Raw genomic sequence first — 16290 nt, forward strand, 5'->3', positions numbered from 1 at the left:
ATTTAATGAGTTTAACTCCGAGAAGCAGCAGTTAACTGATTAACTGGGTCCTCACTGTCCCCTGGGTCATTTCCCCAGTTTCTGCAGCCCACCCTCTCTTTAGCCCCTTGCACCACAGGCTCCCCCGGCCACAACCCCCTTGTCTCAGTTAGAGATGAGCACAATCCCTCTCAAAGGACCATGGCACCCCCAGAAAGCAACACTTTATCCAACACAGGAATAAGCCTACCTCCTATTTTTAATTTTTTTTTAAAATGTTCCCTAAAGGTTGTCCCTATGACTTTTACTTACTTTTTTTCCTTATGTATAAGATTTGTGATACACAACTCCATTGTCATCTGCTAAAATATCCTCCATGCAGCTCTTAAATTTCAGGAAAACTCACTTGTTTAGTAAGCTCGTCTTTCAGGGCAAGTGGCTGCTATCGAATGGAGCAGCAGCACCTTAAGACCTGCTCATCATGCGGCAGAAATGATGACAATACTTCATGTCAGAAGCCTGCCGTGTTTCTGAGAGATCTTAATCTCCACTGAAAGAGCGCTCTGTTTTTTATTTCCGTATCAGCCTCCTGAATGTCGATAAAAAGAATTACTTGGGCATTATCAGAAACCGTTTTATTTCAACAAAGGGCCAATGAAAAATAAACAAGCCTTTATCTGTGCAGCAAGACTGATAGAGTTCGCACAAGTCCTAATTCAATCAGATCCTGAAACAACAGCTATTTAACACAGCAACACCAGCACACCTCTCCTCCACTCCGGGGAGCTTTCCCATGAATACCTCCACCAGCCCCAGCACTGGGCATAGACTTAAAAAAAACCTCACACCCCAGCACTCTTCAGTGCAAGGAAAGCAGCTTTTGCAACAATTTTTTTCACTAGCCCATGAGAAAGGCCCCAAAATTGAGAGGAGAGGTAGCTGGTCTGGAAGGGAATTTAGATTATCTAGTCTGCCTTTCCCATGGGGCAAGAGACAAGCAGCACAGCTAGGTGATGAACACCTCCCCTTGCACGGCTGGGTGACCCGCCGGGGGAAAGCCCAGGTTCTCCTCCTGACTTTGGCCATCTGAAGGTGATACAGCATGTACAGCATCCTCTGCTGTTTCATGATGATGGGAATGGATGAAAGGGCCTCTCTTAATCCAAGGAGTTTTCTACTGAGCTTTTCTTGTTGGAAGTTTGGGCTGCTCTGGATGGGCAAATCATTTAAAAAACCCCACATTATTTTATTAACACTTGTATACGCCAATAGCTCTTTGCACTGGAGCTAGAGGAAAGAAAAAACCCCTCTCTTCCCTGGTCAGACTGTGCTAACCCCAGATCCAAGCAGCGTAAAGGCACTGGGCAGAGCCCAGCTCCGGGGAGGGCTTCTCTCACTGTTGAGGGCTTTGGCACACAGTTGGTGGGGCTTTTTTCCCCTAGGCACTCCAGCAGCACAAGGGGAAATGCTGTGGGTTGGTTTTCTATTTTATTTGGGTTTTTTAAACAGATTATAAACCAGCTAAAGCCAAATGGAATTTCATGGGATGAAAAGGCATTTCTCAGCTTGACAGCTTTCTCCTCACTGAATCCCAGGTCAGCTGTAAAGAACATGTTTTTTAAGAGTTCCCACCAAAAATAACCCCAACACCCAAGTAAGAAAAGCCCCTGGAGTCCAAGCCCCCAAGTCTTCCCAATAATTCAGTGTACCACAAAGTCTTGGGTAGCAAAGCAGTGCAGAAGCCCATCAGCTCCATTTTTGTCCCAGGAGGAATGTCCTCTGAAACCCCCTGGTTCCCACAACCCCCAGATGCTCTGGCATGTGGACACAGGGGCAAACAGCTGAAGCCACTGAACCTTTTGCTAAAATAAAGCCTAGGTTATACAGAAAGTAAAGGAAAGGACGTTCTGCTGCCCTCCAGCATCTCCATGGCCTCCTGGCTGAACCATGGATATTTGTTACCCCTGAAAAATTAGTCTCTAGCAATCTTGTGCAGGCACAGAAAACCTTTGGAAACCACCTGTGGATAACCTAGAACTGACTGGATTTACAAGACTGTGAGGAAATAAATGCTATTTAGATCACAAGACAACATCCAGGTCATTACATTTAAGATAACTCAAAGGTAGCCTTCTCTTCAACGCTGCCCTAACGAAAGCAGGGTCTCAAACTGCTGGTCAGACACCCACGGGCACTGCAGGCTGCTGCTCCACAGACTTAGATCAGCACAGCCGAGCTCAGAATACAGCACAGTAACTTTAGTTAATTTTTCACCCTGCTTATGGCAGTGCCCGGAGCCCCGACCCACAGTGCCTGCTGCCCTGTCCAGCCCCTGAGAGCATCAGCTGCCAGCGAGGAGGTGGGCTCCAACGCTCCAGCTGCCTCCGGAGATAGACGGTGGATTTAAACTCTATCCTCTGTGGTCTGGGAATGCTGAATTAATAACCGAGAAGCCACTGACAAGGGAAGCAGCGGGAGGAGGCAGGCAAGGATTTATGGAGAGGCAAAGCAGCTTGCAGCCCTTCAGCAAGACGAGGCGATCTTCACCGAAATGCCTGAACAGCCATAGACCTTCCTGCCTGCCCTTCGCTGTCCCCCTCCTCTTTATTCACCTACACTGGCTCTGTGAAACATTAAGCATGAGAAGCAGCGCCGAGAGCTGGCAGGAATCATGCGTGCCCAGCATCCCCTGCCAAGCCTCTGTCTTCCCAGTAACACTCCCGGCTCCCTCCAACTGATTTTTTTGATGCATTTATTTTCATAGGACGGAATAATTTTCAATTAAATTTTGTAACAAAGATGTTGTTAATGACAATTCAGAATAAAAATGGTTTTATCATCAGTCTGCAAAGATTTTATGGCAAAATGGAGAAGCATTTTGCAGCGCAGGAAGAGCCTTTTCAAAGCCATGACTTCAAAAAAGATGGATGCAAAATAAGGCTTTTTGTGCAATATAGGTCGTGGTAAGAGGACAACATGGAGTAAATCATTTGTGTCAAACCCCAGTTAATTTAGAGAAAAGAAAGCAACTTACCCAGAGCTGATCATCCATTCCTGGTGGGTTCTTTTTAATAAAAGCACCATAATACGTAGCGATATTTCGGTGGTGAGAATACTTCTTCAGCATGTTAATTTCTTGTTTGATCTCTTCCTCTTCATCCTGGGATGAGGCGAAAAGAAAAACAAAACCAGAGACACTAAGAGGATGCACTTCACAGGTTCCTGTTTCCCTTTGTACATGGGTGAACTTCCACGCACCCCATTTCTGACCAACCTCACCTGTTTCCTTGCATCATTTTTTACAAAGCCGCTTTGCACCATGGAACTGATACCAGAGCCCTGGGAGCCTGCAGCCTGGACTGAAGACTAATGGGTTAAACTAAAAAAAACAACTAATGGGTTAAACTAAAAAGCTAAGATGACCGGAACTGGAGAAAACACATGCTTTGCCACATTGCCCATTGCATTTCTGAACCCTGAACTGGACAAATCTTCAGGTGGTGCAGAAATCAGGTGGTTTACAAATGGTTCACAGAGCCCTGGGAGCCTGCAGCCTGGACTGAAGACTAATGGGTTAAACTAAAAAAAACAACTAATGGGTTAAACTAAAAAGCTAAGATGACCGGAACTGGAGAAAACACATGCTTTGCCACATTGCCCATTGCATTTCTGAACCCTGAACTGGACAAATCTTCAGGTGGTGCAGAAATCAGGTGGTTTACAAATGGTTCAGATCATGCTGTCTCCTCCAGAACGGGATCCTGAAGGTGCTGGCAGAGTTTAAGGGTGGGCAGCAGCCCTCTCACATGGGTTAATGACCCACCATCCCTGTGCACTGCTTCAAACCTCGTGGCACGAGTGGGAGCAGAGACCCCAGGAACCTCCCGAGGAGCCAAATAAATACCTGCACATGCCACAGGTGTAAACGGGGCTGGCCAAGGGCACTGATCTGCAGGGTGGGAGCAAGGCAAGGTCTGGCCAGGAACTGAGCCCTCTCATGGAGACATGCTCTACATCCAGAGGGCCACCAGTGCCGAACTGGCATCACAGCCAAATTACATGTTTTCAGCAGTTTAGACATTCCTCCACCTTTTAAACTCATTCCTTTAATAATTCATATCATAATTTACATCAGTATCACATTGCTCTGAAGCTTAACAATACTTGTGTTACCCCAGTAATGCATCAGCACACCCTCCCAGACGCATTGCTCTGAAGCTTACGCCAGTAATGCATCAGCACACCCTCCCAGACCCATCAAAGGCCCAAGAGGATGGTTTTCTAGAAACCACTGCACAGCAGAAGTGCTCCTGCACTGTGCATCCCAGCCGTGTGACACACCGCTCCTGCCCTCTCTGGAAGCAGCACAAGACATTTGGGGACACCAGGTGTCATTGGTGGTGCAGTGGCACCATGCAGGGAGCAGGCAGATGCTGCCTGTCCACAATCTCTCTGCCAGACTAACTCAGTCCTGGTGACAAGCATCATTCCCGTGGACTGTCACGACCCCTCTCCGTCCCATCTGCAAAGCTGCAACAGCTGAAGCACCTGAGGCAGGGGAACTGCACCAATACCTGTTTTGATGTCCTACCTCTTTGCTTTCACGACCACCAAACATGCCCTGGTTTTATTTGAAGCTGACCGAATTCCAGCCCACTGTAATTCCACGGGCTGTGGAGCAGCAGTTAGTGCCTTGCTGTCGATGAGCTTTATTATAAAAGGACCAGCAGGGCTGTTACTTCTTTCTTACCCTTGTGTCCCTCACCTGCTTCATCCTGACTTCAGTTTTACAAATCAGCAAGGGACAAGACACCCTGGTGAACAGCGAAGCTGCAGGAGCAGCTCTTCTTGAAGATGCTCCCTGACCAGGTGTCACGCAACACGGACAGAAACACAGCTTTCTTCCCAAACTACCACAGAAAGCGATTTAATGACTACAGTCTTCCAGAGAGAATTCAGGGAAGAACAGTGAAGATGAGGACAGGAGGAACAAATAAAAGAAGTAGCTAGGTGGAGCTTGTATAAATAACCTCCAATTTTATCTTTGGTAAGAACATGGAGAGCATAAGCACCAAAGAGGATGAGGAATGGGCCCAAATGTTACAAGGAAAACCCATTCTGGAAGACCTTTATCACCTCTTTCCTTTAAGCAATTGACACAACTTTGCTTGTTTTCATTTGCCCAGGAAACCACAGAATAGAACACTTACTTTATCAGGCCCCAGAGATTTTTTTTTTTAATTGAAGCCCTTTGCAACAAAAAAAGCAGCTGGATGCTCAGTGGTGCTGGGAACAAGGAGGAACGGTCAGTGCAAAACCCCACCAGCTCCCTGAGTACCACTAGCCAGCTCTTCAGTCATCCCCTGCCTCATACCCGGCTCTCTAGGAAAAATGGAGATAAGCCAGAGAGTACACTTGATCTAAGGTTTTATCTTGAGTCCCTCTTTAGGTTGAAGTATTCAAAATGGGGGAGGGGAACAAAACAAAAAATCAGAGCTGTGGATGGCACCTGAGGACATCTGCATGGCCAGGCTCAGGGGTCTCCAGCCCAACCTCCTGCTCCAAGCAGGACTATCACCAGTGATCACCACCAGCAAATCCAGCGAGGGAGGGAAGAAAAAATGAACTATCATAGCGAGCTGCTGTAACTACTCCAACCCCAAAACCAACAAAACCCAAAGACCAGGTTTTGCTGCCACACTTTGCCTCCATCCATCAATTCTATTACATCCATCACTGGAAGTAGGGCATGCAGCAGGACCAGCCCCTGGAAAATGAATCCAAATCCTTAATTCAGAGATAGTGGCTGCCCAAACTGATCAAGTGCTGTAATTTGAGGGCCTCTGTGCTGCCACCTTCCCTAACAGATAATTAGGGAATATATAATAATCTATGCAAGAGCATAGATGAGTTAAAGCATCGTTGTCAGGAGTCTTTGAGGGTTTAGTGCAAGGCACGTGGTCGGGATGAGATGCTGGCTGGGAGCTCACTTAGCATGTGGGGGCTTTACACTCTAAAAACTTCCTCCATGAAACTGCAGATGGCTATGGTTGGGATGACCGCACTAGTTTGGTTCTCTGTAGGCTTCTGAAAGACATGTTGTCATCAGGGACATCCCAGAAAAAAAAAAATGGGATGGAAGAACTGGATAAAACCAAGCAGCGGCAACACTGAAATCAGTGTGTGTCAGGACGTGGTAAAGGGCTAGAGTGGACATGTTTGGGTTTTCACCAGCAGCCTTCGCACTGAGCCTGGACCAGGTGCCAAATGTGGCTGTAGGCATAATTCAGGGACCAGCTTTAGAGATTACTCCAGAAGTGATTCCCAGGACCATTCCTGCGGTGGCTGGAGGACATGGCTCTAGATCTGACTTCAGCATCAACAGCTATGAAGCACAGTCAGTCCCCTACCACATCACAGGTTTGCTCTGTCTTCACTGTGGTCATTGCCTGTCCTGCCCAAGCCTGGTCCTGTTCCCTGAGCAGCCTTCTTTCAGTGACTAAGGGCCGGTGGCATCCCTTCAGAGGACATGGAGGTCTTACCTCTGCACCTTAGCTGATCATGCTACTGCCTGCTAGATAGCTGCTTCTCCACTCATGCAATATTGGTGTCACCCAAGGCTGAGAAGCCACCACACAGGGTATTCAGTGGGGTAGGGAGAAGTAGAAGAGAGCAGAAGTTTGGTTAGGGGTTTTTTTTAGAGGACTGACTTAAAAAATCTGCGCATTATATATTAAAAGAAAAATAACCTATGTGTTTTAATATGGCTAAAAGCAGCTTAAGGGAAAAATAATTAAATATCCAAATAACACATCCCACACCAAATATCTGATTTACTACCTTGGACGTTCAGAGACCCTACCTGAGACCCTACTTTGGAAGGTAAAGGTTTAGATCTGGGATATCTACTTAAAGACGTGGCTGAAAATATTAGTTATTGGGCAGGATCATATCTGGGCTACTTTTCTCCAACATCTTTGCTTGGAAGTGATGATATTTTAAAACCACAGAACTAACTGTGGACTCAAATTTAAGCCCCTGTTTGGCTTAAAATATTCTGATTTCTCAGCTTAAATTTGTTGTGACCTCAGACTTCATCCATGGGAATCTCACTGCCATTTATGCCATGGGGTTACGTTTGGTGGGTCTACCTATTCCCTTACAGCCTGCTTCCTACAAGAACTAGATAAACGGCACTCGTAGATGTTGCAAGTAAACAAAACCAAACATGATTCACATTTACAGACATTCACATTCACAGTTCCATGCATCATTTCACCTGTTAGCACAAAAAAAGAACCTGAATGAAGGTCCTGTAGAAATTAATACCACACCGCAACATCTAAGGTATTTCAAAACATACTCCTGAGGCCAGCTGACTGCTTTCACAGCAAGTCAATTCTGTATGTGCTGAACTCCTGAAAGCTAATTAAAAGCATTAATTCAAAAAAATAAGGTGGGTAGATTGGGATAAAGTCCTAAATTTTGAAATGTGTTATTTCAGTAAAAAACCCCACCACAATAAAACACATTCTTCTTCCCCAACCTGGTGGTGTTTATGTAAGCAGGAACTTTGGGAGGTATAATACTGCACTTAAAAAAAATTATTCAAGAAAAAGCAGGGTCACAATTTCATGTGACCCTCCTAAATGCATCTGTTAGGTTTATAGGGATCATAGCAGTTCCACTCACTTTTTCTTCCATGGCCGTTGGGAAATGGTGAAACCATTTTTTCCCCTAAATCCTGTTATTCATTTAATAATTCGTAAATTCTTGGTTTTCTTAGTCTGATACAAGTTTCCAGAGAGCCACGTTTCTGAGACCAGGGTGGTGCATTCTTTCCTCTGTATCAGCAGGATGCACAGGAGTAATTTAACTTGCCTAGTAAAGTTATTCATAACAATACCTGCACATAGTTTTGGTGAACAAAAGCTTTTTCGGTGAAAAACATGGATTTGGAAAAACCGAAATGTGTTATGAATACATGATTCTGTTGCTCCAATTTTCTTCAGATTTTATTAACACATTCAAAAGAGCCACTTCTGGAACTGGATGCTGCTTTGTTTCAGCATAAAATTACTTAATCTCCAAAACTCTTCCAGATTTATTTTTCTCTCACACATTTATTAAAACCAAAACCTCTTAATGGCACATTTCACATTAAGGCAAAGGGGATTTGATTCCCAGAAATACAAGGCTTCCACCAACCCCCACACGTTATCACACCCCATCCCCTTTCCCCTCTTATCTATAATTTAAGGATGCAGGAGGAGGAGGATACATTACCCCGGTGACGTCCATAACCTTAATAGCAGCAAGCTGGCCTGTTTTAACATGACGACCCTGCAAAAGAAAAGCGAGAAGTTTGTTTGTTTTTGCTCAGTGGCAGTGTTTTCCTTGCAGTGAACAATATTCTTCAACAACCTCCTCACCCTGGCAGCATCCACACATATTTTTGCTTTTTCAAGAGCATCTTCACAGCAGCCATGATGGGAAAGCAATTCCCTCCCCTTCCTCCTGCCATTACAATTAATTAGTAAAGGGCCTTCGATGCATTTTCCTGGCAAACAAGTGCTGGAAATATCTTTTAATGCTCAGCCATGCAAAAAACCAGCTCGGGGCCTCTCCTGAGCACAGAGCATGACTCAGCTGGAAATGGTCTGCTGGAGCTGTGATGATGAGTATGTGCTGACTGGAGTACCCACACGGCACTTACTTCGGTCCCCTCGTGTTCGAGACCCAGCTCTCATGGTCCTGGGGACACCCAAGGGACTCCAAGCCTGCAGGACACCATTATACACTCTGTCCACTAATTTATTTATTTTGCAAATGCCTCGGTTAGCAGGCTAGAGCGGTTTTTAAAATCAGATTTGCTTCTTGGCTATGGAAGTGACCCCATCTTCAGCGCTGGCACAAGCAGGGAGCGTGCATCTAGAGGAGATGCTCGAGAGCCAGCGCGGAAACAGAAGCTCCTTGACACATACGGCCTCCTCCGTTTTCAGCAACTGAAAAATTAGCAAATTACTGCAATAAACTGCTTGTTGCACAGTGCTTGACTACATTAATCCTAATAGAAAAATGCCTGGAAGTGATGGGGAAAACTATAAAAGGGCCCAAACTGTTGATGGGGTCTTAAAACCAGCATAACTGCTATCAAGCAAGCCAATTCCCAGCCATTCCTCCTCTCCCAAGAAATGGATCACCCAACATCGTATCAAAATTGCTCATACCAAATCATTTCCCCCCCCTCCATTTGAGGGCACATGCTCTGCTTACAAACCGGGCAGAGCCAGAGGAAAAGATGCTGCTTCTCCAGAAAAAACAGCAGGCGCTGATCCCAGCAGGAGAGCCAGGAGGCAAAGGGAAGCATCCCTGTTTCCCAGTCACTTCTTCCTATGGGAGCAGCCCAAGGCCCCATCACATGAGATACGGTGTGGAGGACACACAGGGAACAGCAGCTCCTGCCCTGCAGCATTGATAATTAACGCGCCAAGGACACAACAAGGAGCAGAGGCTGAGAGGGGACAAGCCACAGTATGGCAGAAACAGGGAAAAATATGAGCATTTCCTAAATTGCAGGCTCCTCCGGCCCCCCCCCAGGGTGCTTGCTGATGAGCTGGGGTTTCTGCCCAGGTTTCCCAGCCCTCCTGCAGGCTGGAGATGGTCTTTCATACCATCTCACCTCCAGCAGGAACGCCAAATTACCAGACACAGGGACCTCTCCCCGGCCCCTTGGGTTTCCAGGCACAGCATTGGGAAGCAAACCCACGTGCCGGCTGCAGAGCAAGGCAGCATCATCCTCTCCAAATTTATGACTTCACCAGGAAGCCAATTCACCCACCAGGGCTCCTCACTCATTTATTAACACAATTTATATGTCCTGAGCAATCGCATGGTCTAACAACAGGAAAAAAAAGCTTTATTTTAAAATGTGCAACATAAAAAGTAATAGAATAAAGCACAGCCCAGCAGCATCAGGCTGTGGCTGAAGCACCCCCTGGATGTGGCTGTCGGGGAGGAGAGGCACATTGCTAGACACAACAGAGCTCAGGGGATAGCCTCAGACACAACCATGGCACACTGCATCCTCCATGAAATGGAGGGAGATGGGGAAGCAGGTTGGGGCATTTCAAGCCATGTATTTGCTAGTTATAGCCGCCTTCATCTGACATATCACCACCTCATTTTGTATTTTAAGGAAATGCCCCAGCCTTGCTGTGGTGGAGTGCTGCAGCCTACCTCTGATACTGGCCAAGGGCAAAAAGGAGCCCTGTGTGCCCACACCATCTTTCTCTCAGGGATCTGCCACCACCCCGTATACCTCCCAAGTATTTACAAATGAAGGTAAGATCTTAATATTGTGTGAACATTTACCAAAACAAAATAAACCGCTTTGAAATGTATGTTAATGTAAGCCGTGAGGGACACTTAGTCATGCAAAAGCCAGGCAAAGTAGTACCAATAAGTATTTAGCCTTGGAACTTTAGAACAAAGATTTGCTTTTCATATAGTTTGTTTGCAGTGATGGATCGTTGAGCTTCATCCTGGCAGACTTCCACCTCTGTCCAGGGAAACCAGGGGTTTCCTCACCAGTTAACTGTCCCTTTTAATTCAACATACCTAAGCGCTCAGCATTGATATTTGCAGTGAAACCATCATATATAGTTTAGAAAACCAGTTGATTTTCACCCTACTGCAGGCATCCTTGGTTTCGCAATACAGATACAGACAGGCTGAAGAAAGACACTGAGAACTGAAAGCAATAGATGCAATACAGGAATAAAATTAGCATCTGACCTGTACATGTTAAAAGATGTCAAGGCAGCAACAAGCCCTTTTGATGGCATTAGCCACCAACTGCCTCCTGCACATTGGCCATGCAGAAGTCAGTGCCTGTGCCCAAAGGCTGGAAGCGGGACTGGGAGCGCCCATATCCCTGCAGCCTTTCCAAAGGAACCAGCCTGGACCAGGCAGCAGAGCCATTTCTGCCAAAGCCAAGGCAAGCTGAAATTGTTCATTAATGAGTGGTAAGCGCTAAATTCTCCAGTGTGAACCTTGCACTGCTGTTAAGAAGATACAAAAGGAGAATGGGGTAGCAAGACCAAGAAAAGCACCAGAAAGCCCCTGTTGCAATATGCTTTTACGTCCTGTGTGTCCTCCACCCATCAAAACTTGTTGGCTTTTTCCTTTAAACCATCGCCAGAGCAGGGGCCTCCACTACAAAACCACACAACAACTGAGCCCAACTCCTGCTCCTGGGGTCACCTCTGATCCCCCAACAGCAAAAGATGTGGGTCAAAACAGGTAAGACTGCAGGTGCCTACACAGAATTTCAACAGAAATTCTCTGCTTTTTCAAAATTCCTGCTTTTTGGTGCCCCTGTACTTGGGAGCTCACCCTGGGGATGCTGGAGAGGGTGCAGATGCCCAGAGGCAAAGCATTCATGAGGATGAGACCCTTCCAGGTAAGACAGTCACTTCTAAGCCTTCAGACCACACCACTACCGACGTTTTTGGCAACGGGAGCAAAGGAAGCCAGAGGGGAGCAGCAATGCTTGCAGCCACCCTTGCTCCCCGCGCCCTCCTCGCCTCCTGTCTGCTTAATAATCTATGCCAACAGCCCTCAGTTGTCTGTCTGCCTGCGGAAAAGGAGTTGATCTGCTTTTTAGCGATCTGTAACATTTTGTCTTCTCGCCTTCTTTGTCTCCTGGCATTGTTCGGGATTTTTCCGCTTGTTGGTGGTGGGTGAGCTGCTTCCAGCTGCTTGTACATAAGAGTGAGAGGTGTAAGAGGACCGGCATCCTCCCAAAGCCCAAGCTGCCACGATATCCCAGCATCCGAAATGTGGTACCACCAGCCCCATCCTGCTGTGGGACTCAAGCTCCTGCATGTCATTGCCTTTGCTTTGGACATAAGCATGGGTTTACCCTCCTCTTCCTCCCCGCTCACACAGGGCAGTGACTGAATCCCCCAGAAGTTCAAGGAGATGGAGAAGAGATTTCCAGGAGGCACTTTCACCGCCCCATGTTGGCTGTTCACAGTAAGCACCGCAAGGTTTGAAGGACCACCGCCAGCATCACCTGGAGTACGGCTCCCGGAGGTCTCAAATACACAAGTATCCTCCATCCCTGCTCCTTTCCCCGAAGCAGGTTTTACATCTGGCTACGTGATGTCCTGGCTGAACTGCAAGTTCTGCTTTCATCTTCATAAATTCAGCACCGTTACAGATGCTGTGATGGCTCCGACAGCGTAAAACAAATAGGAGGAAATCGGAGCTACTAAAGCGTTTTTCCCCATCTCCAGATTTGCTGTCAAGGTTCACTTGGGTATAAACCCACATTTCAGCCTCAAGATTGTTCAAGCATGAACTTCAAAGCTGCCACAGTTTTTAATTAAACATCCATCTGAGCATAAATTCATGCTCCTAATTACTCTTAAAATGTTATATCAACTATCACTAACTTGATAATGTCAAGTATTAAGACTAATTTCTGCAAATGAAGCAGGCACCACAAGTTTTTCTTCAAAGGTTGTGGTCCTCACGCTCCATAAAGCATAATGGACCGGCACACGATGGGAACATTGGTAAATGCCTTTAAACATCAATTGATGCATTCAAGCATTATATTTACTAAATAAATAAACCCTGGCCTCAATATCAGCCTTTGTATACAAAAACTGCATATTCCGGCCCAAAATTAAAGTCCACATTTTAAGGACAGAAAGAAGATGATTGATTGTTGCTTTTTAAAATTTTGCTTGCACAAGCATGACTTTCATCTTTAAGCAAAAACTGCAATTTCTGTACCCAGAAATGTATCCCACCACATTTACTTAACTTCTGCTGTCTGCTCCTATTTGTTCAACAAAATACATGACCCACCACCTGCTGCAACCAGCAGGACACAAACAGAACTGTCACTCTTTTGAGCAAGGCAGAGGTCCCATTTCCTTCAGCCGGGCAGAGCATCGTCTCTTAAACCTCCCAACCAGAGCACCCAGCCTCCAACCCCCCATGCATACATAACCCCCATAGCGGGCATTTAATGGAGTAACCCTGTTGCAGGTCTGATACTTTAAAGCAAAACACTTGGGATCCAGCCATTTTGCAATGCCCTTAGTCATGTAACAGGTAAATATTAAATAAGTGGAATTAGGGTGCTCTTGCAAGGCACTGCAGAAATTTCGACTCAGACAGCTTTGCTGGGACCAGACCACAATGCCACCCCTCACCGCTGAGAAAGTATAACCTGAGGAACACTCCATTTCATACAGAAATCTCAGTAAACTCACACAAATAACAAAGTCTCATAAAAGTCTGAATATTACCACTTTGGCAGGACAGAAGCCTCCTAACTAATTTTCTTCCATTACATTTTTGTGGCAGTTAAAATACCAAGCTGATGCCAGCAACCCAACAACTGCCCTTTCTACTGGCCAACTCCTGCCTCTAAACCATGCCATTAGACAGCACGTCCTTGACACCACCAACTCCAGCACACACATATTCTTCCTACAGCAGAAACGGCGTGGGGCACTAGAGGTTTTGCCAGGTGAGAAATCATCAGTTCATTTTTCTACATTAACATATAATTTTTGATACGTGCTACCCATGACAAACTCTTTGTCAAGCCTTACTTCTGCAGACACATCGTAGGTGTTCACAGGTGAGTCTCATCTCCTCCAGACTCCATTTCTGCATCCTAGACCTTCTGCAACAGAGATCTCCTGGGGTGGGCCAGAACTTCACACAGGTCCCTGGTCCAGGTCCTGCTAGCTCCTTGTTTTCCTGTAGTTCAAGGCAATTTAGAGACTCGGTCCAAGATTTTTAGCATGAAGGCACTTTAGCACTAATGCACCAAAAATTGCATCCAATTTTTCCTGGTAGAAGGAACTTTGCCTTCCAACAGGAGCTGTGCATCCGAACTGCCATCCTGCAGTAAATTAGACCATTTATAGCAGCCAGTGTGACTCGTCCTCAGCTTTTACAGAGTATAGGCACGTTTATGTACTTCATTTCCCATTGAAAACAATCTTGAGGGTGCCAAAAAAATCCCTTCCAATTAGTTTAAAGGGACTAAAATACTTATTGATGGAAAAACAGGCTTATCCTAGTGTGGAAATTCAGCAATCTCCAAAAGAAGCTGTTTTTATAAACTATGTACTCTAGCTTTGCACTTGGTTTACACATCTCTTCAAACATATCTGAAATAAATCCATGTCTCTGAGAAGGTAATTAAAACATCAGATACTCTAAATATCAGGTCAGCGTAAGAAAAAGTGAGTCATAGAACAGGATGGGAAAAATGTTTACTTTAACAAAGAGTAAAATACCTGTTTGATTAAAACACAGTGATCATGGGCCAAACCGTATTGTTCCTGCCTGCACTTAATCCCAGCTACTGGCAGGGGGATTTCAAGCCAGTGGGGACTCAGGACAACCCTGCAGACTGGGAACCACGTCCTCACCCTGGCCAGGATTCAGCCCCATGTCGCTGCCTTTCGGCCAAACACTGCAGCAAAACCTCTGCCCTTTACAGCGGGAGCTTGTGCTGCCCTTTCTGAGAGAAATAGCATGACCATGACACCAGCGCATTTCCCTCCAACGGCACACATCTCCACCTCTCCATCATCTCTTGGGTTCACAAACAGCTTTGCGAGAGCTTCAAAGTGACCCCACTGCCCCAAGGAACTAAAGGACACGACTGACTTGAAGCCGTTTCTTTCCACTTCGGGCAAATTTCACTTGTTTATGGGGCTACCTAAAACACCCTCTGTTCCCCCCAGGCTTCAACACACTGTCTGCAAATGGCATCCTCCCATATACACAGCATGCCTGAAATTCCAATGCTTTGACACCAGAAATGGAAAATCTATGAAAAAGATAGAAAGGTGGATCCAATCATTTGACATCTCATTTGCTGGCCACGTGACATTTCCAGAGTTGCTCCTCTGTCCTCCTGAGCTCTCCTGCAGAAAGCTGGTTGCTCGCTCAAGCACAGCTCTTTCCCTTGGGGTGCTTTCAGAGAGCAGAAGACCTTCACTGAGCAGGACAAGCACAAGTTTTACTTATAGCCAATCCTCCCTCACATCTGTCATCTTTTCCAACATTTTAAGAAGTAAAACCCTGGAAAACATTCAAAAAACTCAGAGAGAAACAAAAATAAATAGAGTGGAATTTTTTTTGGGGGGGGGTTCTCCTCAGCTGATCATTTTTATTAATACTTCAGTTTGGATTGAACAACCAGAGCTTCCCCTTGGAAAGGCGTAAATCCTCTCCCAGCACAGACGTCTAACTGCTCAGGGCCAAGCTAATACTCTGTGTTGACTGAACAAAGCCGACCTTTGGACTGAAATATTTCTAATCCTCTCTATCAATCCAAGCTCTGATCGGGGCCGTACAGCTGGCAGAGCTGCAATTCCATTACTGCAGCTCACAATAGGTCTGACATTAAGTAAAGAAGGCAGGATTATTAGATTAACAAGCTAAATTGTTAAATTAGCATATTATTCATCTCCAGAAATAACACTCACTATAGCACATAGGTGAGCAAGACTACAATCTTATATTCCCTTATATATAAGGGAAACACATCCCTTACACCAATGCTTGCACCTATGCCATCCCCCATCTCTCTTGTAGTTCAAAGGACAGTGGAGACAGCAGCCCTCCTCCAGCTCAGGAAGAACTGAGAGGTTTCCCTCTTCCATGGATAAAACCGCCGGCGTAAGAGGTCCTAAGTCAGCATCAGAGATCCCACATCCTTCCAGAAGTTTCTGTAGACAGTTCCTCTAGATGTGGCTTGCACCCCTTCTAATTCCCACCCAAGGAAAACCACTGGTTAGAAAGTGCTTCCCCCCTCTCTGCAGCATTGCCACCATTTAACACCAGCAAACTGGCAACGGGGGGTTGTGTATCTGCTTCACGCTCACAGAAAGGACTGTGTACAGATTTTGTCCACAAGTGTTTGAAGCTGTAGGTTTTGAAGAGCTGTGCCTCACGGTCACAGAAAACCTTGCAGCAGACCAGATTTCAAGATGTTTCTGCATCTGGCACAGCCTTCCCAGGACACAGGAACAAACACCGCTCTCCTAAAGGGAGGTCAAAGCCTCAACAGGGGCAGGTCTAGGCTGGAAGATGAGTGGACCAAGCATAACAGCATAGAGCAGACAGAGATAGAGATAAATAACAGACAGCAAATACACCAAAAGTGGGTTTAAGGAGCAGCCTACGGAAACCTGAGGCACCAGAGGACTAAGGAGAGATGTTCCTGACAAAGAGCAATGTATTAAAAAAAAAAAAAAAAAAAAA

The 16290-nt window shown here is 45.9% G+C and overlaps 1 protein-coding gene across 1 annotated transcript in view; it reads right to left on the reverse strand.

Moving 5' to 3' along the window:
• TNIK (TRAF2 and NCK interacting kinase) overlaps nt 1–16290 on the reverse strand; it is a 138951-nt gene that overhangs the window by 69328 nt on the left and 53333 nt on the right. Inside the window, exons 2-3 of the mRNA XM_019472411.1 lie at nt 8266–8322; nt 3014–3139 (exon numbers count right to left, since the gene is read on the reverse strand). Of these exons, the coding sequence (XP_019327956.1) occupies nt 3014–3139; nt 8266–8280 (141 nt within the window). The 5' untranslated portion in view covers nt 8281–8322. The remainder of the gene's footprint in view (nt 1–3013; nt 3140–8265; nt 8323–16290) is intronic.

Source organism: Aptenodytes forsteri, unplaced genomic scaffold, assembly GCF_000699145.1.
Source record: "Aptenodytes forsteri isolate BGI_AS27 unplaced genomic scaffold, ASM69914v1 Scaffold179, whole genome shotgun sequence".
NCBI classification, from domain to species: Eukaryota; Metazoa; Chordata; class Aves; order Sphenisciformes; family Spheniscidae; genus Aptenodytes; species Aptenodytes forsteri.